This window comes from Nomascus leucogenys, chromosome 8 (assembly GCF_006542625.1).
Source record: "Nomascus leucogenys isolate Asia chromosome 8, Asia_NLE_v1, whole genome shotgun sequence".
NCBI classification, from domain to species: domain Eukaryota; kingdom Metazoa; phylum Chordata; class Mammalia; order Primates; family Hylobatidae; genus Nomascus; species Nomascus leucogenys.
In genome coordinates, this window is record NC_044388.1 from 92,692,133 (window position 1) to 92,718,341 (window position 26,209).

A 26,209-nucleotide genomic window follows, 5' to 3' on the forward strand; every position below is an offset into this window, starting at 1 on the left:
CAGGCTGGAATGCAATGGTGCGATCTTGGCTCACTGGAAAGTCTGCCTCCCAGGTTCAAGTGATTCTCCTGCCTCAGCCTCCTGAGTAGCTGGGCTTATAGGCGCATGCCAACACACCCAACTAAGTTTTGTATTTTTAGTAGAGACGGGGTTTCACTATGTTCTCCAGGCTGGTCTTGAACTCCTGACCTCATGATCGGCCCATCTCGGCCTCCCAAAGTGCTAAGATTACAGACATGAGCCACCATGCCTGGCCTAATTTTTTCTTTTAGAAATGGGGGGTCTCCCTATATTGCCCAGGCTGGTCTTGAACCCACTGGGCTCAAGCTATCCTCTCACCTCAGGCTCCCAAAGTGCTGGGATTACAGGCGTGAACCACTGCCCCTGGCCCTATTCTTGTTATTTATTGGAATCCGTAACAGCCTCCTTATGGATCTCCTTGATTCTACTCTTACATTCTCACAGTCTATTCTGACCCTGCAGTTGGAGGTGTGGAGACATACACATATGTATTTTATTGTTGGTGTTAGTTTGGGGACCTCTGATGCGCAGAGTTAAGATTATTTGCAATGTTCAGTTTAGGACTGAAGCTCATTGTTGAGCCATGCATGGGTAGGCTTTATTTATTTGTTCAGTTAGCTAGTTAGTTTTAATAAACTTTTTAAACTTTAATGAACTCTCACAAATCTACCACCAAAAACACCAGCTAGGAGCTGAGTGCAGTGGCTTACACCTGTAATTCCAGCACTTTGGGAGCCTGAGGTGGGCAGATTTCTTCAGGTCAGAAGTTCGAGACCAGCCTGGCCAACATGTCGAAACCTTGTCTCTACTAAAAATACAAAAATTAGCCAGGCGTGGTGGTGGGCGCCTGTAATCCCAGCTACTCAGGAGGCTGAGGCAGAAGAATTGTTTGAACCCAGGAGGCGGAGGTTGCAGTGAGCCAAGATTGCACCACTGCACTCTAGCCTGTGCGATAGAGTGAGACTCAAACAAACAAACAAACAAACAAACAAACAAAAAAACACCAGCTAGGAACTTGACTACTTACATGTAACATATGCTTCCTTATGCCATTACCTTACTTTTCCTGACTCAAGATCACCATCATCCTGTCTCCCATGTTCATCACTTCCTTGCTTCCCTTTTTAAATCATATTTATTGCATCTGTATTTATTCCTAAAAGGTAGTATATTTGAGGTGTAGGTGTGCTTTAACTTAAAGAAGGGAGGAAAGGGTGTTGTGCCATATAAAATCTTTGGGGCCAGGCGTGGTGGCTCATGCCTGTAATCCCAGCACTTTGGGAGGCTGAGGTGGGTGGATCACCTGAGGCCAGGAGTTCAAGACCAGCCTGACCAATATGGTGAAACACCATCTCTATTAAAAACACAAAAAATTAGCTGGGCATGATGGCGGGTACCTGTAATCCCAGCTACTCCGGAGGCTGAGGCAGGAGAATCACTTGAACCCAGGAGGTGGAGGTTGCAGTGAGCCGAGGTCGCGCCATTGCACTCCAGCCTGGGCAACAAGAACAAAACTCTGTCTCAAAAAAAAAAAAAAAAAAAAAAAATCTTTAGGACTTACTTTCTTCAGTTAATAAATGTTCATTCATTTCATATTGACAGGTATCATTACAGCTCATTCATTTTGGTTATTGTAGTATATTCTATTGAATATATACCCTACGCTTTATTTCAATGCTGTCCCATGGATGGGAATTTGGGTTTTTTACAGAGGCCTCATTCTGCCACACAATCTAATCCCAACCGCCTCCTGCCAATAATCATGCATCATCATCATCTCATGGCCCACAGGATAGGGTCGAAATTCCACAATTTGGCTTACAATATTGTGGAACATTATTGTGTTCCACAATACACAATGTTGTAATTGTGGAACAACATTACAAACAATGTTCTTTTCTTCCTTAGGTCATCTACCTGACACTTTCCCTACCTCCTTTCTCCTAAGGCTTCTCTTTCCTCTATGAAGCTCTGTATGAGCACTCAACACCCTCCAGCACTTAGCCAAGAAGGATGCTGTGGGAGGGTCACAGGATTCATATAGTTCTACTAGACTTAGTCAGTGGTCTAGCAGTGGAGGCCCAGGGCTGTCTGGGAGCTGTTGTAGAGGGAGGAGTGGGGATCAAATGGGAGATGCTTTATCCACCTTCCTCTGCCTCATTGAAATAGTGGCATCACTATTCCTGATTTTATGGATTGAGGTTCAAGAAAGATTGCATTTGGAAAAAGTGTTCCATAAAGATAAGTTTGCAAACCAGTGAATCAATAATTCATATGGCCCCCTCAAGCCCTGCCATTCTATAATTAAAAGAGAAAAAGAGGAGCAATAATTTCATGGCTAAGCATAAACTCTGGAGCAGACCAACTTTGAGTAAATCACTTAATATCTTTGAGGTTTCCTCAGCTGTAAAATGGGTATGATATTAAAATGAACCATATGAAATTGCCATTTTATAAGTAAAAAATGGCCCAATGTCAGCAATTTCATATGAATCAAACCAATATATGTAAGTAAATCACAGACCTGGAGGGCAGAGTAAATGAGATAATGCAAGTATTGTACTGAGGTAGATACTGCTAGGTTTTCACCAAACCCATGTCTTCTCCTAGGCACGCAGCCAAAATCCATTTCCCTGTCTTCATTTCAGACAGGTATGGAAAATGGCTGAGTTCTAATCAATAGAATGGACGAGAGGTAAAAATGACATTTGCCACTTTCAGGCTTGTTCTATTTAAACCTATGATATGCAGCCCTCCCTGTTCTTTCTCCTTCCACAGCAATTTTGGAAGCATCAGGTAAATGCAGCACAAGGAACAGGCTGAGTCCCTGCACTACTTTTTTTGTTTGTTTGTTTGTTTTTTGAGACCAAGTCTCACTCTGTTACCCAGGCTGGAGTACAACGGCGTGATCTCGGCTCACAGCAACCTCTGCCTCCCAGGTTCAAGCAATTCTCCTGCCTCAGCCTCCCAATGTAGCTGGGATTACAGATACTTGCCATCACACCTGGCGAATTTTTGTGTTTTTAGTAGAGATGAGGTTTCACCATGTTGGCCAGGCTGCTCTCAACTCCTGACCTCAGGTGATCCACCCGCCTTGGCCTCCCAAAGTGTTGGGATTACAGGCATGAGCCATTGCGCCCAGCCTGCACTACTTGTCATAAAGCCACCCATCAATCAAAAACATCTATTTGGGATGCTGCACAAACAAACAAACAAACACCTTGATTGTATTAAGCCACTGAGATTTAAGGGTTTATTGTTTATAACAATTAGTATTGTCAAACTATGTAAGTACTTAGAACATGGTAAGGAATCAATAAATGCTAGTAATCACCATGATGATGATAGCATGATGATCATGATGACAATCCCCCTGGACAAAAGGTCCATAAGGGTAGGAGGTAGGAGGGCTGGTCAAGTTTGACTGAGTGGCTGGGCCAGGGGAGCTCACCTCCTTTGTGCCATTGTCTTGGATGAGGGTATAAAGCGGCACCACACGGTTGATTTCCAGCAGCACTGGTGTGGGACTCAGCTGCTCCTTGCCTGGCCGGCGGCAAAGGTGACAGGTAGATGGACAGCGCCCCTTCTCCTCACAGCGAATCTCCACACCTGAAATGAGCTGGTCATCTGACAGCATCTGGGCTGTCAGCAAACCTGAGAGGTAGGTGATGAAGGGCATGGACTTGAGCTCCTTCTTGCTGCCCAGCTCTGTGGTCTCTGGAGAGGCACAAAACAGGAAGAGGGAAAGGTAAACTCAGGATTATTCAAAAGGCCAGACTCTTGAACTCACGAAATGCAGATGCTAAGAAGGTGGTATCCATTGAAGAGGTAAAAAGATGATAGAGTGATTTATTCATGATGCCTTGGAAAGACTGCCAGACTGAGGGTTCAAAGGCCAGAATGGTGTATTGTTCTACCACTTACATTAAATATCCACTTGCTTTGTCTGTCCCTCATTTTTCCCATATGTAAAGTTGGGGCCAGGCACAATAATCCCAGCACTTTGGGAGGCCAAGGCAGGTGGACCACCTGAGGTCAAGAGTTTGAGACCAGCCTGGCCAACATTGCAAAAACTCATATCTACTAAAAATACAAAAAAAATAGCCAAGCATGGGGGTATGTACCTATAATCCCAGCTACTCAGGAGGCTGAGGCAGGAGAATCACTTGAACCCAGGAAGCAGAGGTTGCAGTGAGCTGAGATTGTGCCACTGCACACCAACTGGGGCAAGAGAGCGAGACTCCATCTCAAAATAAATAAATGAATGAAAAATAAATAAATAAATAAAGTTGGTAGGTTGGGCTAGATGATTATTCAATAATTTTGCAAGATATAAATATTCAAAGATATTTTTTACCCAACCAAAAATTCCTTTCTGCCTTCTGTCAACCTACAAAAAGTATATCCTTCCTTTAAAATTTATATCTAGTCCTATATTTTCCATGCAGCCCAATATTACAAGGAAAACACAAGCTTTGGGTCAAGCCAACTTCATCTGAAATCTCAGTTCTGCTTGAAAATACCTCTGCAACCTTAGGAAAATGTCAATATCCAGGTGACTCCAGTGATAAATTCTGAGAAATGGGGTTAATAATACCAACAAAATCAGTTATGAATAGCAAATGAGAAAGAAGGTGGTAGGACTGTCTGGAAAAGACATCATTTCTCCCTTTTTTGTGTGTGCTTACCTGTTCCCTTGTTCACACTTTTCCTGCCTCTTTCTTCATGTGCACACTGAGATCTGACTTATGCATGCTTCATTAGGTGCCATCTCTCTTGATCTATAAACCAGTATTTTCCACCTCTATGCCTTTGCTCACTCTATGCTGCTTTTCCCCTCTGCCTCTCCACATCTCTTCTATCAATGTTCCATTCCAACGTTACTCTCTTTAGGGAGTCATTCTTCATTGCCCCAGCCCTTCTTTTCTGAATAAGTGTTTCTATTTATGAGATCTTATTTATAAGTTCATTTTCCCTTCCCATTTTCTGCTGACCTCTAAAACAATATTATCAACTCTTGGAGACCAGGGGCCATGGCTCCCATTCCTATCCACTTTCAGTGCCGAACATGGTGCGATGGATGTATTTGATACCCAGCCAGAGAGATTATAGAATTCTGAATGGCTATATTCACGATCTAGTCTAGAGACTCCAAAACTCTTCTGAGGAATCCTAGGGATCCTAGGAAGCATCACAGCAATTGATTGTATAGAAAAAAAGGGAAACTGAGCAGGCAGGGCTCTAAACTCTCATCTCTGTTTCAAACAAAGCAGTTTCATTTTTATTTCTTTTATACACTGGCCTTCTATACAAGATTTTGTAAAAATAAAGGGTTCTATGGCTATATTAAAAACCTTGAAGAAGCAAAGTGATTTGTACAACCGAGAGGGTTCCTTTTACATCACAGACTATGAGAATGGTATCCTCACAGATGTGCAGTGCATAATCTGAGTGGTAAAACATGGTAATTTTATACTAAGAGACAGAGCTTAATCCATCTGGCAGCTTCAACGAAGCCTAGTAATGTCAAGGCAAGCTCCTGCCTCAGTGGAAATAGAGGCCCCGCGCCCTGATGTCGGGGAGAAAAAGGAGAGTCATCTCTCGCTCTTGTTCTCGGCTTGTAGTGACATGCAGCTGATCTGGAAATGAACTTGCCAATTAGAAATACAAATAAACGCAGCCTTCATTCATTACTCTTTGGGCCCTCAGGCCTGGAATCTGGCCTCCACCTTTTCTGTCTGGCTGTCAGCAAATGCTTATGAGCATCAGATCAAAGGCTCTGGGGGAGAAGACAAGGAAAATTCCAGTTAACCAATCCTTCACAGGGACTAAAGAAGAACAGTTACTAAGACAAACAAAACAAGAGTGTAAAGAAGGCATCCCAGCAGCTAGAGACAGTCTTATATCCAGACCATTCAAAAGAAGATGATGATGACTTTTTGTAGACCAGAGGGATAGTTTTGAGGAAAGATGACTTCAAACTTGGGAGAGAATAGCCATTCGGGAAGAAGGTCAAGAGAGTCAGAGCAATGAGGACACTAGGGACTCATTAGCCCACGCTCTGGCCTAGGTCAACAAACTATGGCCCATGGGCCAAATCCAGTCCCCTTCCAGCTTGTGTAAATAAAGTTTTATTGGAACACAGCCACCCCCTTTCATTTATTTATTGTGAATAGCTGCAAGGACAGAATTGAGTAGTTAAAACAAAGACTCTATAATCACAAAGCCTAAAAATATTAACTAACTTACCCTTTACAGAAAAAGTTTGGCAACCCCTGCTCTTGACCTAGCTTATAGACGGGGAAACTGAGTTTCAGAGGAATGATCCAACCACACAGGAATATGGAAGTATGATGGATTAAGTAATGTAAAAATTGTGGAATCAAATGCACCATCAATATGCTTAGATTGTGAATCTCCAGGGAGAAAAACTAGAGTGGGGCATCTTTTCTTCATAAAATGGATTTCAAAAACTATTGAAAGAACACACTGGTATGCTGATCTAGTACAAATCTTCACATTTTAAAGAAGAGAAAAGTGTGTCCCAAAAAAGGAAAATGACTTTCCAAGGTCACACAGTGAGTCCTTTCAGCACACAATCCCAGTCTTCTAATCACCAATTTATCATTTAAACGACTATCTCATGTTATCTCATATTTTAAAGCACAGATGGCATGATCCCCATAGCACCTTGCTATATGCAAATAATTTCATTGAGAAGAAATATAACTTGGTGCTAAGAGTAAAAATTCCCTTGATCAAACAAACATTCATAGTCATTGGGTTAAATACATAACTATCCATTTAACAACACAATAATCTATAGATCTTTGCTAGTCTGCTTCTGTTCAATAAATCTTCAGCTTTTTAAATCTATCATCCCTTTTGGTGCAGTTAAAAGCCCATAATCTTGGCTGAAAATTGCACCACAGTAGCAGTATAGAATTTACAGCTGAATTTAAGGGTTAGTTTTGCCGAAGGAGGGCTATAATCTGGTCCAACCCCATTGAAACCTATGACCAAAATAAGGAAAGGGACTTATTTCTAAGTCTCACGCACTTGTATTAACAGTGATCCGTTTCTTAGAAACTGTCACGCCTAAGTTATGATATAGATGAGAGGTGAGATGGAACACCATTAGCCATTCCATTAATTATTCCTCTGTAGACATTACAATTGCAAAAGCTAATTGCTTCTGATTCAACCTTACCCTGTGGCTAAAGTCATCTATTCGAAAGGCAAACCTTATATTCTTCTCCTGCTTAAAACACTTCCATTTCGCTTCACTGCTCTTAGGTTAAAGACCAAAACCCTTAAGACAGCACATAGAAAATGTGGGATCTAGACAACATGCTGCCTCTCTAGTTGGATCTCTTATTCTGTTCCTCCTAGTTCAGCTACAATGGCTAAATCCCTTGCATATACCCTGTGCCTCTCTCAATCCTGGCACAGGCTCTTCTCTCTGCACAGAATTCTTTCCTCCACCCCATCTCCAGCCCTGCCTTTTCCAGGCTAACTTCCACTCATCCCTCAGGTCTTAGTTCAAATGCCCATTCCTCAGAAAAGCCTTCCCTGAATTCCTCATGCCACTAACGTATACCAAGATATTTATATATATATATGTATATACAGCATCTCACTCTGTCACTTGGGTTGAAGTCAGTGGCACAATCTCAGCTCACTGAAATCTCTGCCTCCTGGGCTTAAGTAATCCCCCCGCCACAGCCTCCCAAGCAGCTGGGACCACAGACACATGCCACTACACCTGGCTAATGTTTTCTTTTTTTTTTTTCTTGTTGTCGTTGTTTTGTATTTCTTGGTAGAGACAGCGTTTCGCCATGTTGCCCAGGCTGGTCTTGAACTCCTGAGCTCAAGCAATCTGCCCACCTCAGCCTCCCAAAGTGCTGGGATTATAGACATGAGCCACCGCACCTGACCTATTAAGGTTTCATATTACAGATCCTCATAGCATCCTATTCTCTGTATCATCTATTAATGTCTCGAGATTGTAAACTACATGAAGGAAAAGACAGCATCAGTTTTGCTGATCCCATATCCATCTTTCACAGTACCTGGAACACAGCAGGCTTTCAAAAATATTTTAAATATTTGTTAAATATATAGTAAACATATATACCCTGTGCTGCCTTATCCAAGCATTGATGAACCTAAGAGCCAGAATTAGTAAATTACAAGGACGATAACTAATAAATGATTGTAGTCAATATACAACCTCTTCCCAAAGTAAAATTAGTGCTCTGATCAAAAGGTCAACAGATGAATAGCTGAGCACTTTTCCAGTTGCTCTGACCCTCTCTAGGTTTTCGTGTAGGCCCTTGCCATTAAGTGAATGGGAGAGTTAGGTTAAAAAACGGTGTCTTTAACAGGCCAAGGAAAAAGAACATTTTTGAAGAGACTTATCCTCTGTTCACATTTCCCATCCCTCTGAACAATGCTTCCAAAATAGGATCATGTCTGGTTTCAAGCCCAATTCAGTTCCAATGACACTACAACCCATTCATTTGAGAACCTGCCAAATGAACTCTCTTTTTTCTCCTCCCAAATTCCTGCTGGGCATTATTTTGTTGCCACCAAAAAAAAAAAAAAAAAAAGCCTCAGTTGAAGTGACAACTCCTTGTTGGGAGGGCAGCCAGGGCTTTTCGGCAGGAGGTGATGGCATCGCTTGCCCTCATCCAGAAAACAAAACAAAGCATCAGACTAAGGGCTTCTGGGAGAGCCAAAGCTGCACGGATGTTTGTTCAATATTCGGCAACGGTGCAGGGCGCTGCCTCCCTAGTCAGACAGGCTTGCTTTGGCAATAGGTTTGCACTTGAAGCATTTAAAAGCTCCACAGGGACCAGAGGGGCTCAAATTAGAAACATTAAGGGAGAGGGGAAAGGGGTGAGACTTTTATATCATAAAGAACAGCCTTTATTACAGCAATGGCCTCCCAGGAATTACTGAAATTGGATCATTTCTTAGGCGGAGTTACTGTCTCCTGTTGGAGGAAAGCAATTGCTCTGAGGCCTGACTCAAGGACCCACACAAATATCTTTAAGAAGGGGAAAATAGCCAGCTGAAATGCCATTAGCAAGGCCTGCACTTCTGTGTTGTGCAATATGAACTTCTCAGCCGAACAATCAAAGTCCAGCATCATTAGTGTGCCCTTTATAAATAATAGTACCAACATAAAAGAGTTATTGTGAGGATTAAGTAAGGGGCCTGGAACAAGTTAAGCACTCAGTAAGTATTATTTGTTATTGTTGTTGTTGCTGTAGTTGTCATAATTGCATTGCTGTTGTTGTTACATGACATTAAAATTGAAATTTCTGTTCAGACACCAAGGCCTAATAGAAGTAAAATTCCAAAGTCATGCCCCTAGATGCAGAATTTACAAAGGAGAGGAAATCTAACCAATTTCATAACTCTAGAAACTTCAGCCAGAACAAAGACATAAAAAGAGGTTAGGCCAGACATGGTGGCTCACGCCTGTAATCCCAATACTTTGGGAGGCCAAGGCAGCTGAACCTCTTGAGCTCAGAAGATTGAAACCAGCCTGGCCAACATGGCAAAACTCCACCCAGACGAAAAACACAAAAATTAGCTGGGCGTGTTGGCACACGCCTGTAATCTCAGTTATTTGGGAGGCTGAGGCGCGAGAATCACTTGAACCCGGGAGGTGGAGGTTGCAGTAAACCGAGATTCTGCCACTGCATTCCAGCTTGGGTGACAGAGTGAGACCCTGTCTCAGAAAAAAAAAAAAAAAAAAAAGAATATAAAAGAAGAAAAGAGAGGTCAGAAAGTAGCAAGAAAAGATTTTTTTTTTCTTGAGATGGAGTCTTGCTCTATCACCCAGGTTGGAGTGCAGTGGCGCAATCTCGGCTCACTGCAACCTCCACCTCCTGGATTCAAGCAATTCTCCCTCAGCCTCCTGAGTAGCTGGGACTACATGTACATGCCACCATGCCTGGTTAATTTTTGTATTTGCAAGAAGAGATTTAAGAAAGTTTGTTTTTTGTTTTGTTTTTGTTTTGTTTTGTTTTGTTTTTGCAAAGAACTATTACCATGTTTGGAGTCTTCAGCACCCTAGCCAGCTCAAGTGTTACATGCTATCTTCTAACTCTAAGTTTTGTGAGAGGAACCCTCAGGAGTGCCACTTGGAGAACTTGGATATATTCTTAGCAACTGGCAAGAAAATGGACTAGGTTCTATCTTCACCTGAAAAAGCTGTAGTGGCCTATACCAACAGAACAGAAGGAGCTGCAGAGGTTGCCCAGTGAAAAATGCTTGCTTCCTCTGAACTGTATATGGGTCACACAGAAGAAAGAACTGGCCTGGAACTGTTTTAAGCCCTACCCAAGAGGAATCTAACACAGTGATGGGTCCCCCACAGTGAATCTCCATGAGGTAGGAAGCCAGAGAAACAGTAGGTAGGAAGGGATCACTGAAGCCAGCCAAAGAGAAATGGCACTGTTCCAGGTCTTACGAGAAGTCCCAAGCAATGGGGACTGCTGAAAATCCCGTGAACAAGCCCCCAAGACAAATGGCCAGCTTTATAAAGATGCCAGGACCAGAGATTGCAAAGCTAGGTAAAATAATTCTGAAGCAAGTATGACCTTCCTAATCCTGACCACCACTCTCTTTTTTTTTTGCTTGTACTGTGAAGGAAGGGGAAGAAGAGGTGCAAAGCAAAGAAAGAGCATGAAGGCCAACCATTCCCACCTCTTAATGCTCCTATTGGGAAAGATATGGAGATTTTATTTGTCAAAAGATTTGATTAAAATATTGGACTGGAAATCCTAATTCCTGATTTGAAAGTATGTTAGCAATGTAAAATATCGATAGTGCTGCTGCCTATTCCATAAGTGATAATAGATTAGATGTGGTCTGCTAAGATTTTCATCTAGAGGTAGAGGAAAATTATCCCAGTAAACATATCACAAAGAGTGGCGGAATCAACTCATACGTATATACTTTTGAGCATACTTGTTTTCACAGACTATTTTGACTATTTTGACTATTCTCAATTTGCACTATGAACTGAACCGTTTATATCCTCATTATAGTACATGTCACGTTTTTATTATTTGATTTAATATAATAATTAAATGAATATATTTCTCTTCAAATATACCATAAGTTTCATGAGAACAAGGACCGTGGCCATTTTTAATGAACATTTGCATTCCAAGCACAGAGTTCACTGTTTGATATCATGTAGACAGTCTGCAGGTAAATATATGAACAAATGAATAAATGAATGCATAAATCTGACTCCTGTTCCACTAGTGTAATGCTTATCAGACTTCAGACCAACTATCCCAATTTATCACCACAGCCCCAAAGACAGTTGTTCTTTGTTTTATTTTATTAATAAACAATTGATAGATCAGAGAGGTAAAGTAACGTGACCAAAGTCACACAGCTAGCAACTAGTCTAGCTATTTCTACCCAGTTTTTCTGTTCTTTCCACTGTCCATATTTCCTCTCTGAAAAACTTTCAGCACCAGTTTTCACTCCTACAGGATGAGTCATATCCGTTCCAAATATTTGTATCTTCCCGTTATCTCCCACCCCCAGGCAATGCCCCCAATCTCCCCCACCCATTTGCATGGGCTAATAGGGTCTCCTGGGTGGAAAGCATTCTAAAGGTCACCTGGTCAGAAATCCCATCTAATTTTTCATTTACCACCAAATAATCCTCCAATTTATTCTTGGACATTTCTAAAGATGTGGAAATCAGTACCTTTCTAAGCCTCAAGTTCCATTGTGGAAAGGCTCTATGAAACTTAGACTAACTTCTCATCCAGGAACCACACTTCTCATCCTAAGCATCAGACCCAAGCCCAGAGTTATGTACTTTACGCTATTAGATGCCTTATCTACAGTACTCACGCCTGGACTCTAGTTGGGGTGTGGGGTCATACTAAAATTAAACAATTAACTAACTAGGTAGATGAAATTCCTATCCCAGGAACTATAGGGCATTGTTGGGTGGCTTCTGAGAAAGTGTATGTGTACGAGTATGTGTATGTTGTGGTGTATGTGTTGTGTTCATATTGCAAGCACACACACACACACACACACACACACACACACACACATTTGGGGAATGGAAAGAGAAGCAACAGTGGAGATTCCAAAAATAAGAAGACAGAATTATAAAACTGCCAAACCCTAGGACAACTGATCTCCTAATCTAAGTGAATTTGGAAGCTCTTCCCCTAAATGTATAAGTAATAAGCACTATTACAGAGGGGCAGCTATAGCACAGTGTTTTGCTTGAGTTTAAATTCCATCTTTTTCGTTTTCTAGCTGGGTGACCTTGGAAAAAGACCTTAACCTCTCTAAGGCTCCATTTCCTCATCTGTAAAATGCTAATAATTTTAGTACCTAAATATTGGATTATTTGGAGGATAAATGAAAAACAGAACTTAATGAAAAATATCCAATGCTAGGGTGTCAAGAGCATCATCAGAGGTCATTTGTTCCAGCCCTTGGCATTCATCCTAGCATTATTCAATTCTTGTACATGTCTGAATCTATAAATCTTCCCTTGAAACCTGCCTGATGCTTTAACTGTCAAAAATTTCCCCTTAAATTACCTGTCTTCTACCTACAAGAAGACAGTAGACCAGGGAAGAATTGAATGCGTAAGTCCAAAACTGTTGAGTCAGACTACCTGATTTCAAATCTTAGTCAAGTCACTTCACCTCTCCAACCTTAGTTTGTTCATTTGTAACATGGGGATACTAACTCCTCATCCAACTCTTCTAGGAATAAAACAAAAGATGTTGTGTTAGCCCATTTTCACCTATGATCTCACACAGTTCTCCATCATCCTACAAAGTAGGGATTGTTGCCCCTTTTACAAATGAGAGAACTGAGGCACAGAGTGATAAAGTATAACTTGCAAGACGATACCTGTCTTCAAGTGAAAGCAGTTAAATTTCTGAGGCATATCATACTCTCTGTGGGAGAGGGACCCCTGGACACTGCCCAGTAGCCTAGTAGTGGCCAGTGTCTTGGCCAGAATCAGAAATCAGTCAGCATTGAAGGTTAACATTTACTTCTTCCTCCTGAGACAAGGCAGGTTGTGGCCAGTAACAGGAGGCTGAAAAAGAAGGCCATATGTGATCTCCTGCTGCCCTCTAGTGCCTACTTAAGATGATTGCTCTGGGGAAACCTCTGTTCTGATCCTTTCTTGCCAAAGAAGGATCATTGCGTGCAAAGCAACTTGCACTGAGGGAAGCCAGGGAAACAGTAAAAGCTAGCTATGATACAAGGAAGCTTAGTGAGATAACTAAAATAATTCTGAAAGAGCATTTGCTGAGAAGGCCTATTCAGTGCCAGGTTTACAGCTAGGCACAAGGGGGGGAAATATGAATAACAATTTGTTTCAACCCTTGTGGTACTCAAGGGTAGAGATCTGATGGGGTGTATTGGCTGGGAAGGAAAAAACAGATGCAGAAGGAGATGATGAAGATATGGCAGAGAGAAAAGGTAACTGATGGAGCAGGATCTTAAAGAAGACAGTAAGAGAAAAAATTCCAAGGTGGTAATGGAACGGATGCGGTCTGAACTTCATATACATCTGGATGTGAAATTCAGTTTGGTTAAAACTAGGCATGCAACCAGGGCCTCTTTGTATAGTTACACAAGTTGAGCTCTGTAAAAAGGTGACTCACTCATAGGTGGGAATTGAACAATGAGAATACGTGGACACAGGAAGGGGAACATCACACACCAGAGCCTGTTGTGGGGTGGGGGGAGGGGGGAGGGATAAAATTAGGAGATATACCTAATGTAAATGATGAGTTAATGGGTGCAGCACACCAACATGGCACACGTATACATATGTAACAAACCTGCACGTTGTGCACATGTACCCTAGAACTTAAAGTATAATAAAAAATATATATATATATATATATATATATATATATATATATATATATAAAGGTGATAAGGCAAAAGGGTGGATGGGGACTACATCTACACTCAGCTTCACGTGCCATGCTCCTGCAATTGAATACAAGTAGAGGAGCTCCTCTTCCTAATTCATATAAAAGGTAACTTACAGGCTAGCCACAGCCCTGCGTGTGACCATAGACAAGCTTCTTCCTCATAGTAGTCTCTGCTTTTTATGTATAAAATAGGCTAATATCATTGACAATATAAAGTTGTTGAGATTTAAGATAATGGGCTGGGTGCAGTGGCTCAAGCCTGTAATTCCAACACTTTGGGAGGCTAAGGTGGGCGGATCACCTGAAGTCAGGAGTTCGAGACAAGCCTGGACAATATGGTGAAACCCCGTCTCCACTAAAAGTACAAAAATTAGCTGGGTGTGGTGGTGGGCACCTGTAATCCCAGCTACTCGGGAGGCTGAGGCAGGAGAATCACTTCAACCCGGGAGGCAGAGTTTGCAGTAAGCAGAGATTACACCATTGCACTCCAGCCTGGGCAACGAAAGTGAGACTCCATCTCAAAAAAAAATAAAAATAAAAATAATGTAGGGTCATGCCAGACATTTAATAGCCACCCAAAACATGCTAGTTCTTGTTATTATTACTATTACTAGTATTATTCTAACAACATAGTCTTATTTTTAATGCAGTTTTATTTTTAAGATGGTGATAGGAAAAGTGCTTGGAAAAGGGAGAAAACAAAAAAAATCACATTTCCCAATCTTGAATTCTTTGCCAAACACAAGACATTGTGGATCTCATGGAATCCTCACAACAGTGCCTTGGACAAGTAATGTCGTAATTTTTTACAACTATAATATACAGCTGAAAAAACAGTTTCCAAGAAGTGACAGACTGCAGTCAAAGGTCATTAGGCATTCAAAGTCTGACTCCAGAGCCCCTTTTCTGTCCAAAGGAGCTGAGATGGATCACTAATAGGAGAACTGCCTTCTTTTTCTTGGGATCAAGTTCTTTTACTTTCTTGAAAACTCTGTTTAAAACTTACCCCTCAAGAACGGATTCCAAGATTAGTTCCTTCCCAATTCCTTCCTCCTCCTTCCAATCATTTCTCAGGCTAGAGGTCAAAGAGGAAATGCTCAGAAAAGATTATTCTTGGTAAAGGCTTACGGAATTGGAGGCCTCTGAGATGCTAATGGCCTGCTTTAGATAAAGACTCCCAGATTGTCCGACTTGAACATGTTTGAAGCAGGAGAGCAGACCAACAAGGTATACCAGCCCACCTTGGGGCCAGTGGGAGGTTGCCAGTTTCAAACATCCAGGAGGGTATGAACATCAGCTGGAGTTATCTAGGAACCATTAGTCAGTAAAGGAAACCATTGAAAACAAGCTGCCACTCTCTTACCGCTTTCCTGGGGGTTCACAGTCTTGCTTTCACATTTCTAACTCCTTATTTTTAACAAAATGTTAAAAATACTCATGTTAAAAGACAACCTTTAAACATGTTACCAGGCATTACTTTTGGAGAACATGTTCAAGATTGAGTTACTTCTCCGTTAGCTCCCCTCTGCCCTGTAACTCTGCTGCTAGGGGCAAGGAGAAGGATTAATGAGCCCACTCAACACAATATAAAAGGGCTGAAACTCATTGAAATTTCCTGTCTTACATTGAGGCAATCAGTAAAATTAATATTAACAATAGCTGCAGTTTTACAGGCACATATTCCAGGCCAGATATTCTGCTACTTGATTTGCATACATTATGCGCTTTGGTCTCTATAAATCCTAACAATGAGAGGTAGGTTTCATTATTGCTTTTTAAAGATGAGTAAATGGAAGCTCACGGAGGGAAAATCAGGGATCCAAGAACATCTGGATTGCCATTGTGACCTTCCTTATTTCTAAGCATTCTTCCACAATATTAGGCTGCCTCCCACTCTGCTACATTGCTAGAGATTCAAGTTCAGGCAGTTATAAATTCTGGAAATTGAATATGCAATTTCTGTTGCTTCTGCCCATTACATCACAGTAATCAGCAATAAATCTCTTACCATAGTAGTCTAGGACAATCAATAGGTAATTGGTTGAAAAACTATGAAGCACCCAAACAGTGGGGTACTATGTACTTAAAAATGAATTAGAATAATATTGTATGTGATTGGAGTAATCACAAATATATTTTACCAAATGGAAAAAAGGAAAGTGCAGAACAGTGTTTAAGGTTTTTTGTTTTTTTTATATAGGCACAGGGCCTCAATATGTTGCCTAGGTTGGTCTCGAACTTGTAAGCTCAAGCAATCCACCCTCCTTGGCCTCCCAAAGAGTTGGGATTATGGTGTGAGCTACTATTTCAGCCCAGAGCAGTGTTTAGAGTGCTCTCTTTCGTATAGAAATATATATATATAATATATATGTATATATGTACATAAATTTTTTATTAGGAAACACTGACAGGTTACCCAAACCTAATAAAATAGTTATCTACAGGGGAAACAAGAAAACAAGGTCCAGGGATAAGAATAGAAGCCAGAGTTTTGCAGTATATCTTCATTTATAAGTTTTAGCTTTGCACCACATAGAAGTTTTCCATACTTTTTTTAAATCACAAAAGAAAAACAGAAACAATCTCTACAAATTATATACCCACTGAAAAAATATCTCTAACTCTACATTAGTGTTGATATAACTGTTTAGAGAAAATAACAATTTAGAGTGGCTTTTAAATGCAGTATTTTGATTTTACAGTTTAGTGAGGAATATTCCAAACACAAAATGATCTGCAAATCTAGATTTAATGGTCTTATCAGTAGCTGTAATATTGGTGATAGATAGCTTGGATGTTTGTCCCCTCCAAATTTCATGTTGAAATGTAATCCCCAGTGTTGGAGGTGAGACGGGGTAGGATGTGTTTGGGTCATGGGCATGGATCCCTCATCAATGGCTTGGTGCTCTCCCTGTGATAATGAGTTACTTCGAGATCTGATTGTTAAAAAGTCTGGGACCTCCCTCCCTCTCTCTTTCTTGCTCCCTCTCTCTTGCCATGTGATACACCTACTCTTCCACCACCTTCCACCATGACTAAGAGCTTCCTGAAGCCTTACCAGAAGCTAAGCAGATGCTGGTGCCATGTTTGTACAGCCTGCAGAACTGTGAGCCAAATAAACTTTTTTTACTTATAAATTACTCAGTCTCAGGTATTGCTTTATAGTGACACAAAATGGACTGATACAATTGGTATTGCTATTTTGAAATAATTACCTGTCTGTTGTGAGCTATAGCAAGTAAGCCATTACGTTACTGTGATTGGGAACTAAGCTTTTTCAGCATTACGGACAACTAATTTAGGTATTAAGAAGAGTTATGAAAAATTACGTAAACTGAAATTTCAGTTGGAAATCATAAAAACTTACGACTTTTCTCTTTGAAAAAATAAAAACATTTCATAGCTCTGCCTACTGAAAAGGCCTAGAAATAATGATAATGTACTAGGCAATAAATACCCCTACTGCCCAGACTCTGGTTTCTAAATGCTATTTTTCATTAAAAGGAACAAAGGATACTTGGAAAAATTCCTGAATCCAAGTCTGGAACAAGTATGGTACAAGCTGAGCCTGGGATGTTTTGTTGTAACAAAAAACAAGGTCAGGACTAATGAAGTCATTTCAAAAGGACATACAAACCAACTTAAAGGGAATCACATTGGCCTAACATTAAACAATTTGAACAAGGAAAACAATAATAATTGCAATTGATTTAAATTTATCAAACAAATACACTTCCATTAATTCATAATGTTCTGAAAACTGAAACCAAAGCCAAACCAAAACCAAGAAACAAATAAAAACCAAATTAACAAAGCTCATCAGTTACTATTGGAGACTGCTAGGAGACAAACATATTATTCTAAAAATTGATAAAAGAATGAAGTATCAGCCATGCTTTGAACTGGATTTCAGGGTAACCATATTTTTTATGGAAATACTGCAGGTAATAAGAGCAGTAATAATGATAGAACCACAAAATTACCATTTCATAATTTCTAATAAAAGAATAGATCTAGACAACTATCATCAATGAATCCTAAAACTGCTAGGAGAAAGGCTGAGAAAATTTCTAATGAATGGATTGGACTGATAGGTACTGAACTTGCTGATCAAACTTAATGTGACTAAAAGTAGTACAACAGGCATTAAGTGCCTCTGATATGATTCTCTAAGATGTACACGGCACTGCCTGTGTAATTCAGGTGGTACTCCTTGGTTGATAGAATTTGGGGGTCTGCAGACTTGTATAGGGAAAAGAACATACCTTTATTTTTAGTATCTTATCATTGCAATGTACTATTCCCTTAAATTATGAATGCCATTAACAAAATATAGTAGTATGAACATTTCCTATGACTTTGACATAATGAAACTCACATATACTTCTATCACATTAGTTATTACAAATCTAAAAACACTTATGGTTGACCAAACTTAGAATTATGATAGTTAGACTGTCCACTAGATCTTGTCGTTAATAAAGATGCACATATATTACTGTATCGTACTTTTAAAATATTTTGATAGTTATATATTGACATAATTTCTTTCTTTTATAGTCTTTTGTATTTTATTTTACGCATTTTTAAATGTTTTTCTGAGAAAAGGGGTTATAGTTTTCATCATTCTACAAAAGGAGACTATAAGACAAAAACAGGTGGTGAATCCCTAAAAAAGAGAAACAAATTAAACAACACCATGAGGAAGCACTTAGCTAAATCTATAATTTGAATAGTTCTAAAGGACAAATGAGCCAACATCTTCAACAAATAACAGCATGGGCAAAATTAAAGTGTGGAACTATTATAGATTAAAAGAACACCATATAGACATTTTGATCCATATTATTTATTTATACTTATTTATTTATTCTTTTTTTTTTTTTTTTTTTTTGGAGACAGAGTCTTGCTCTGTCACCCAGGCTGGGGTGTAGTGGTGTGATCTTGGCTCACTGCAACTTCCACCTCCTGTGTTCAGGCTATTCTCCTGCCTCAGCCTCCCAAGTAGCTGGGACTACAGGTGTGCACCACCACTCCTGGCTAATTTTTGTATTTTTAATAGAGACAGGATTTCACTATGTTGGCCAGGCTGGTCTTGAACTCCTGACCTCAAGTGATCCACCCACCTCAGCCTCTCAAAGTGCTGGGATTACAGTCGTGAACCACCACACCTGGCCTTGATCCGTATTTAAATATACAGACTATGAAAGATATTTTTGAAGCAGTTAAGGTAATTTGAATATGAAATGCTAGATGTGATAATGATGTTGAGCTTATGTTAAAAAAACCTATCTGTTTGCAATATACACTGGGATATTTACAGAAGGAATAATATAATGCTGTATCTGGGATTTGCTTTAAAAGACTCTAGCAACAAAAAAACAAATTGCAGATAAGCAATAGCTGAAGCAAAGTTGGCAAAATATTGACAACAATTATTGCTAGGTGACGAATACATAGAGATTTATTATACCATTTTCTCTCCTTGTGTGTACTTAAAATCTTCCCTAATAAAACATTGAGAAAAGACGGCTGCCAGATTACACAAAATTGAAAAGGAAAATTATTGCTGGGAAATAGAATGAGGGGAGATTTTTCATATTCTACATTATGTACTGTTTTGATTCTTTCTTGTAAATGTGTGCTCACTTGTATTGTTTTTTAAAGACTATTTTTAGAACACCTTTAGGTTCACAGAAAAATTGAAATGAAGAGACAGAAAATTTCTCTATTTTCGTGCCCTCCCACCCATCTGCCACATAGCTTCCCCTGTTATCAACATCCCCAACAGAGTGGTACATTTGTTACAATTGATGAACGTACACTGACATATCATAATCACTTGAAGTCCATAATTTATCATAGTAATCAGTGCTGATGTTGAACATTCTATGGGTTTGTACAAATGTATAATGACACGTATCTACCACTGTAGTACCATTCAGAGTATTTTCACTGCCCTAAAAATACCGTGTGCTCCACCTATTCATCCATATCCCCTGCTCCCAACTCCTGGAAACCTGGAAACTCCTGAAATCTTTAGTCTCCACAGTTTTACCTTTTCCAGAATGTCATACAGTGGGAATCATAGAGTATGTAGATTTCAGATTGGCTTTTTTTTTTTTGAGACAGTCTCACTGTGTCACCCAGGCTGGGGTACAGTAGCACAATCTTGGGTCACTGCAACCTCTGCCCCCCAGGTTCAAGCGATTCTCCCGCCTCAGCCTCCTGAGTAGCTGGGATTATAGGCACCCGCCATCATGCCCAGCTAATTTTTGTATTTTTGTAGAGATAGGGTTTCACCCATGTTGGCCAGGCTGGCCTTGAACTCCTGACCTCAGGTGATCCACCCACCTCGGCCTCCCAAAATGCTGGGATTATAGGAATGAGCCACCATGCCCGGCCGCCTTCTTTTACTTACTAATATGCATTTAAGCTTCCTCCATGTATTTTCATGTTTAGAAGCTCATTGCTTTTTATTGCTCAACATAGTACATTGTCTGGATGTACCACAAGCTATTTATCCATTCACCTATGAAGGACATATTGGTTGCTCTCAAGTTTGGGCAATTATGAATAAAGCTGCTATAAATATCCATGTGCAGGTTTTTGTATGGATATATGTTTTCAACTCCTTTGGACAAATACCAAGGAGCATAATTGCAAAGATCACATGGTAAGACTATGATTTAAGGGACATAAGAGGAATGCAGTATTTTGCTAGGACAGATGTAAGGATGGCTGGGCTTAGTGGGCTAGAAATGACTTAGTGTGTCAGTCAGTGAAGACAGGGAGGTAGGAGGTGAGACTCAACCCCAGAGGCAGAGACTCAGGCACCAGACCAGATTGAGGACTACCTAAAACAGGGCTAGGGGCAGAAACAGCTTTCCATAAGATGTACCCAACAAAGTGTCATTGAGGTAGGAGGTGAGACTCAGCTCTGGAGGTGGGGATTCAGACACTGGACAAGATTGAGGACTAGCTAAAACAGGGTCAGGCAGAAGCTTTTTTCCATAAGACATGCCTACCAGTGTGCCATGTCAGTTCACCATTGCCATGGCAACACCTAAATGTTACTATCCTTTTCCATGGCAACTATCCCATGAACCAGAAGTTACCACCCTTATCCTAGGAATTTCTGCATAAATCACCCCTTAATTTGCATGTAATTAAAAGTGGGTATAAATACGTCTGCAGAGCTGCTACTTTGGACACACTGCCTATGGAGTAGCCCTGCTCTACAGAGCGCAGGACCTACGCTGCTGCTCTACACTTCAATAAAAGTTGCTATCTAAAAAACAAACAAACAAAACAGTACTTTTAGTTTGTAAGAAACTGCCAAACCACCTTCCAAAGTGGCTGTGCATTTTGCATTCCTACCAGCAATGAACGAGAGTTCCTATGGCTCTGAATCCTTGTCAGCACTTGATGTGCAGCATCTTTTCATATGCTTATTTGCCATACGTCTATCTTCTTTGGTGACATGTACATTAAAGTCTTCAGCCCATTTTTTTTAATTGGGCTGTTTTCTTATTGTTGAGTTTTAAGAGCTCTTTATATATTTTGGATAACAGTCCTTTATTGGATGTGTCTTTTGCAAATACTTTCTCCCAGTCTTTGGCTTGTATTCTCATTATCTTGATGTTGTCTTTCACAGAGCAGTTTTTCATTTTAATGAAATCCAGCTTATCAATGATTCCTTATGTATTGTATTTTTTTTTTTTTTAATTTTGAGACAGAGTCTTGCTCTGCCGCCCAGTCTGGAATGCAGTGGTGTGATCTTGGCTCACTGCAACCTCCACCTCCTGGGTTCAAGCAATTCTCTGCCTCAGCCACCCAAGTAGCTGGGATTACAGGCACGTGCCACCACGCCCAGCTAATTTTTGTATTTTTAGTAGAGACGGGGTTTCACCATGTTGGCCAGGCTGGTCTCAAACTCCTGACCTCAGGTGATCCACCCGCCTTGGCCTCCCAAAGTGTTGGGATTACAGGCATGAGCCACCGCGCCCAGCCTGCACTACTTCTCATAAAGCCACCCATCAATCAGAAACATCTATTTGGGATGCTGAACAAACAAACCAAAAAACGTTGATTGTATTAAGCCAGTGAGATTTAAGGGTTTATTGTTTATAACAGCTAGTATTGTCAAACTATATAAGTATTTAGAACATGGTAAGGAATCAATAAATGCTAGTAATCACCATGATGATGATATGGTGACGATCATGATGACAATCCCCCTGGACAAAGGCAGGAGGTAGGAGGGCTGGTCAAGTCTGACTGAGTGGCTGGGCCAGGGGATCTTGGCCTCCCAAAGTGCTGGGATTACAGGCATAAGCCACTGCACCTGGCCTTATGTATTGTATTTTTAAAAAGCAATAACATTTTCCTATTCTTCAAAATAAAACAGTAGATAAGCAGTGACATGAAAATAATACGTTGGGTGGAGGTGAGGGGTTGGGTGAAGGAGACTGTATCTTTGTCTGTGGCCAGGCAGTCTTACAGATGCCAGTTGATGGAGTGGTTAATGGAAGCCACCATAAAGAGGAAAGCTGGCTGAAATACTGGAGCAAAGAGGAGCAGGAGATCTGGGACTGGGGCTGAGATGCAGGGCTTGGCAGAAATTAGGCCTATGAGAAATTTTCCCATCAGCCTTCATTTAGCATTAAGTTGAGCTGAGGTTGTTAGCACTGCATAGGGAATTTTCTCTCGGCAATAACATTATTATTATTATTATTATTTCTGACCTTTGACTATCCATACTAGTTCAAACCATTACAAACTGGGTCTGGTCAATGAACATAAATGTATATGATATTAAAATAAAGCTTCACAATTCTGAACCAGTTGTTTCCATATCAACTCAAGGAAATAAACTAGAAAGGAAAAAAAATGTATCTGCACAAGGACATTTTTGCAATCTTATTTGAGCTAGTTCAATGTTCAAAGCTGGGTCTGTCAACTCTTAGGCAGTTTGACAATTATAAAGGCCAGTAAAAAATTATTTCAAACATTTTTCATATTAAATAAATAAAATGCCAAAATTTATATTTATTAGAAAGTTTTTGAATACCTAGAATTATTATAGATATGTATTAACTGAGTAAGAGGAACTTAGTAAATGTTTATAATTAGATAAATATAACCATCATAATGATTATATTAAGGTGGTTGATAAAATTGACTCTTTTAAAATGCTCTTTTATGCTTTAAATTTAAATTGAATTCAAACATCTATTGAGCACTTACCAAGTATCAGGTATAGGCTAGACTGAAAAATTTGGGGGCTGGGTACATCATCTGGAGATTAGAGTCAGAGTTTCAGCAAAAAGTAGAACTAAGTAGACAACAGATAATAAGAAAAGGAGGGAGGAAAGAAAAAGGGATGAAGAGAGAGCAAGTTGGGGTGGGGGGAACAACTCCAAAATGGCCTTCAACAATCCCCCCTCCTCATATTTACTACCTCCTCCACTTGAGTTACTTGCTCCCAAGCAATAGAATATGACAATATTGAGAGGATGCCACTTCTGTGATTAGGTTACAAAAGATGTAACTTCCATTGTATTAGACTCCCTCTTGCTGGCTTTAAAAAAAAACAAATGAGTCATGAAGAGGCTCATGTGGCAAAGGACGGAGGGCAGTCTCCAGCCAAAAGCCAGCAAGGAACTGAGGACTTTGGTCCAACCACCCTTAAGGAACTGAATCTCATCAAAATATATATGTCATCTTGGAAATGGCTACTTCCCCATTGCAGCCTTCAGATGAGACCACAGCTCCTGCCATTAACTTGATTGCAGTTTTGTAAGACACTATGAAGCAGAGAAACCAGATAACCTGTGCTTGGATTCCTAACTCACAAAAACTGTGAGAGGGGAAAAAAAGTGTGTTGTTTCAAGTGGCAAAGTTTTGGAGGTAATTTGCTATATAATGACAGATAAGTAACATAGATAAAATTTTATATTATTTCATAAAAATTCTAGTACTGGGCACAGTGACTCACACCTGTAATCCTAGCACTTTGGGAGGCTGAGGCAGGAGGATGGCTTGAGCTCAGGAGTTCAAGAACAGCCTGGGCAACATGGTGAAACCCCATATCTACAAAAAATTACCTAGGCGTGGTGGCATGAGCCTGTAGTCCCAGCTACTTGGGGGACTGAGGTGGGAGGATCACTTGAGCCAGGGAGGTCAAGGCTGCAGTGAGCTGAGATCATGCCACTGCACTCCAGCCTGGGTGAAAGAATGAGATCTTGTCTCAAAAAAAAAAAAAAAAAATCTAGTAATTATAAACTTCTAGACTCAGACATATTTGTTAGGTTGTATAAGAGTTTTAAACCCTTACAGTTTCTCTCCTATATTCTCTTCCTCCTCAGAATTCAGTTGCCAACGAGAGAGGAAAATGAGACTATTATGTTGAGAATAGTAATAATAATAACAGTAATAATGATTACATTAACAGCTAACATCCACAGAGCACTTATTCTTTACCAGGTGGTGACTTTTAGATTTATTAAGTCATCAAACACTCACATTTCTGTGTGGTAGATGACTACTATTATCCCCCATTTTGCTAAGGAGGGAAGGGAAGTATAGAGAGGCTAAGTTAGTTGCCCAAAGTTATAGAACTCGTCAGTTGCAAAAAGATACCAAGAATTATTTCAAATTATCTTTTCATCTCTTCCTTAAAATACCCTTCCAGCTGGGTGGTGTTGAGGTTCTGTCTGATTACAAAGCCTTCAATTTTTCTAGACAATGGTGTCCATAATAAGCAAACTTAGTCTATGTTATTAATAATAACAAATGCAATATAATGAACATTACTACATATTAGGCAAAGTGCTAAATGTTTTACAACCAATTGAGACAGGAAAACAGGGTCTGAAGCCAGGGAACATAAGGCTGATTCCCACTTAAGCTATGACAGGAAATATCCTCTCCATATGTAGGGCATAGGCCAAGTAAATAACTTCATAACTTTACTTCATCCTCTTCATTTACATAGAGCATACACCCAAGTAACCAATGGAATCATCTAGAGGGTATTTAAACTCCCCAAAATTCCGGCCCCTATGCTTGGGGCTGCTCCCACACTATGGAGTGTTCCTTCATTTTCAATAATTCCATTCATTCCTTCCTTGCTTTGTTTGTGGGTTTTGTCCAATTCTTTGTTCAAGACACCAAGAACCTGGACACACTTCACCAGTTACATAATATCTCATCTTGCTCCCAACAATCCTGTGTTAACTATTGTTATCCCTATGTTAAAGACAATGAAAGAAAACTAGAGATCTTCTTTATAAATGAAGAAAACAATATTAAGCTCAAAGGGTGGTGTTATCAGTGGAATTGTGTCCTCCCCCAAAATATGTTGAAAGCTTTATCTCCAGTACATTGGAATGTGACCTTATTTGCAAATGGGGTGATTTTAGTTGTAACTGGTTAAGACGATGTCATACTGGAGTGGGGCAGGTCCTTAATCCAATATGACAGATGGCTTTAAAAGAATGTGTAGACATACACAAAGAGGAAATGCCATGAGGATGTAGAGATTGAAATTATGCTCACACAAGGCAAAAAAAATGCCTGGGGCCACCAGAAGCTGGAAGAGGCAAGGAATAATCTCTCTCTAGAAGTTTTGGAGAGAACATGGCCCTGGTGACACCTTAATTTGAGTTTTCTATGCTCCAAAACTTTGAGAGAATAAATTTTTCATTTTAAGCCACCTAGCTTGTGGTACTTTGTTACTGCAACCTTAGCAAACTGATGAAGCCACCTTTGCAAAACTATGACTGAGATAGTGAAAGAGATCTAACTTAACTGACCCCATCTTGCTTCTAACCTCCATGCTGTCCTTGTTCATTCCTGGGCATAGGCTGAACTAACTTTGGGAGAAACTTTGTAGTTTATAGTTTAAAGAAAAATGGTAACATCTCTTTCCAAAGCAGACCTCCTTCTTGCCTGGGGACTAGATTGCCTTTGTAGGACTAACATTAGCCACAGATTAGAAATTATGGTTTAGGAGTCATGCAGCTGGAGGTTACAAGATGCTGGCCCTCCCTAAAATGCTTCTGAGATCAGTGCTTGAGATATTTTGCAGACCCTGCACTTGATGGATCAGCTGGCACCACCCAAATCAATACTTGCCAGGTTCTGACCCACAGACCCCAGCTGCATGACAGATGACTAACGTACTCAGACACTGATATTCAGTGAAAGAGAGGCTA

At 40.2% G+C, this 26,209-nt stretch overlaps 1 protein-coding gene across 5 annotated transcripts in view; it reads right to left on the reverse strand.

The window, feature by feature from the left end:
* ASTN2 (astrotactin 2) overlaps positions 1–26,209 on the reverse strand; it is a 1,014,740-nt gene that overhangs the window by 233,948 nt on the left and 754,583 nt on the right. For all 5 annotated transcript variants that reach the window (XM_030817705.1, XM_030817704.1, XM_030817702.1 and 2 more), the window contains one exon: positions 3,473–3,738. In XM_030817705.1, coding sequence (XP_030673565.1) covers positions 3,473–3,738 — 266 coding nt within the window. The remainder of the gene's footprint in view (positions 1–3,472; positions 3,739–26,209) is intronic.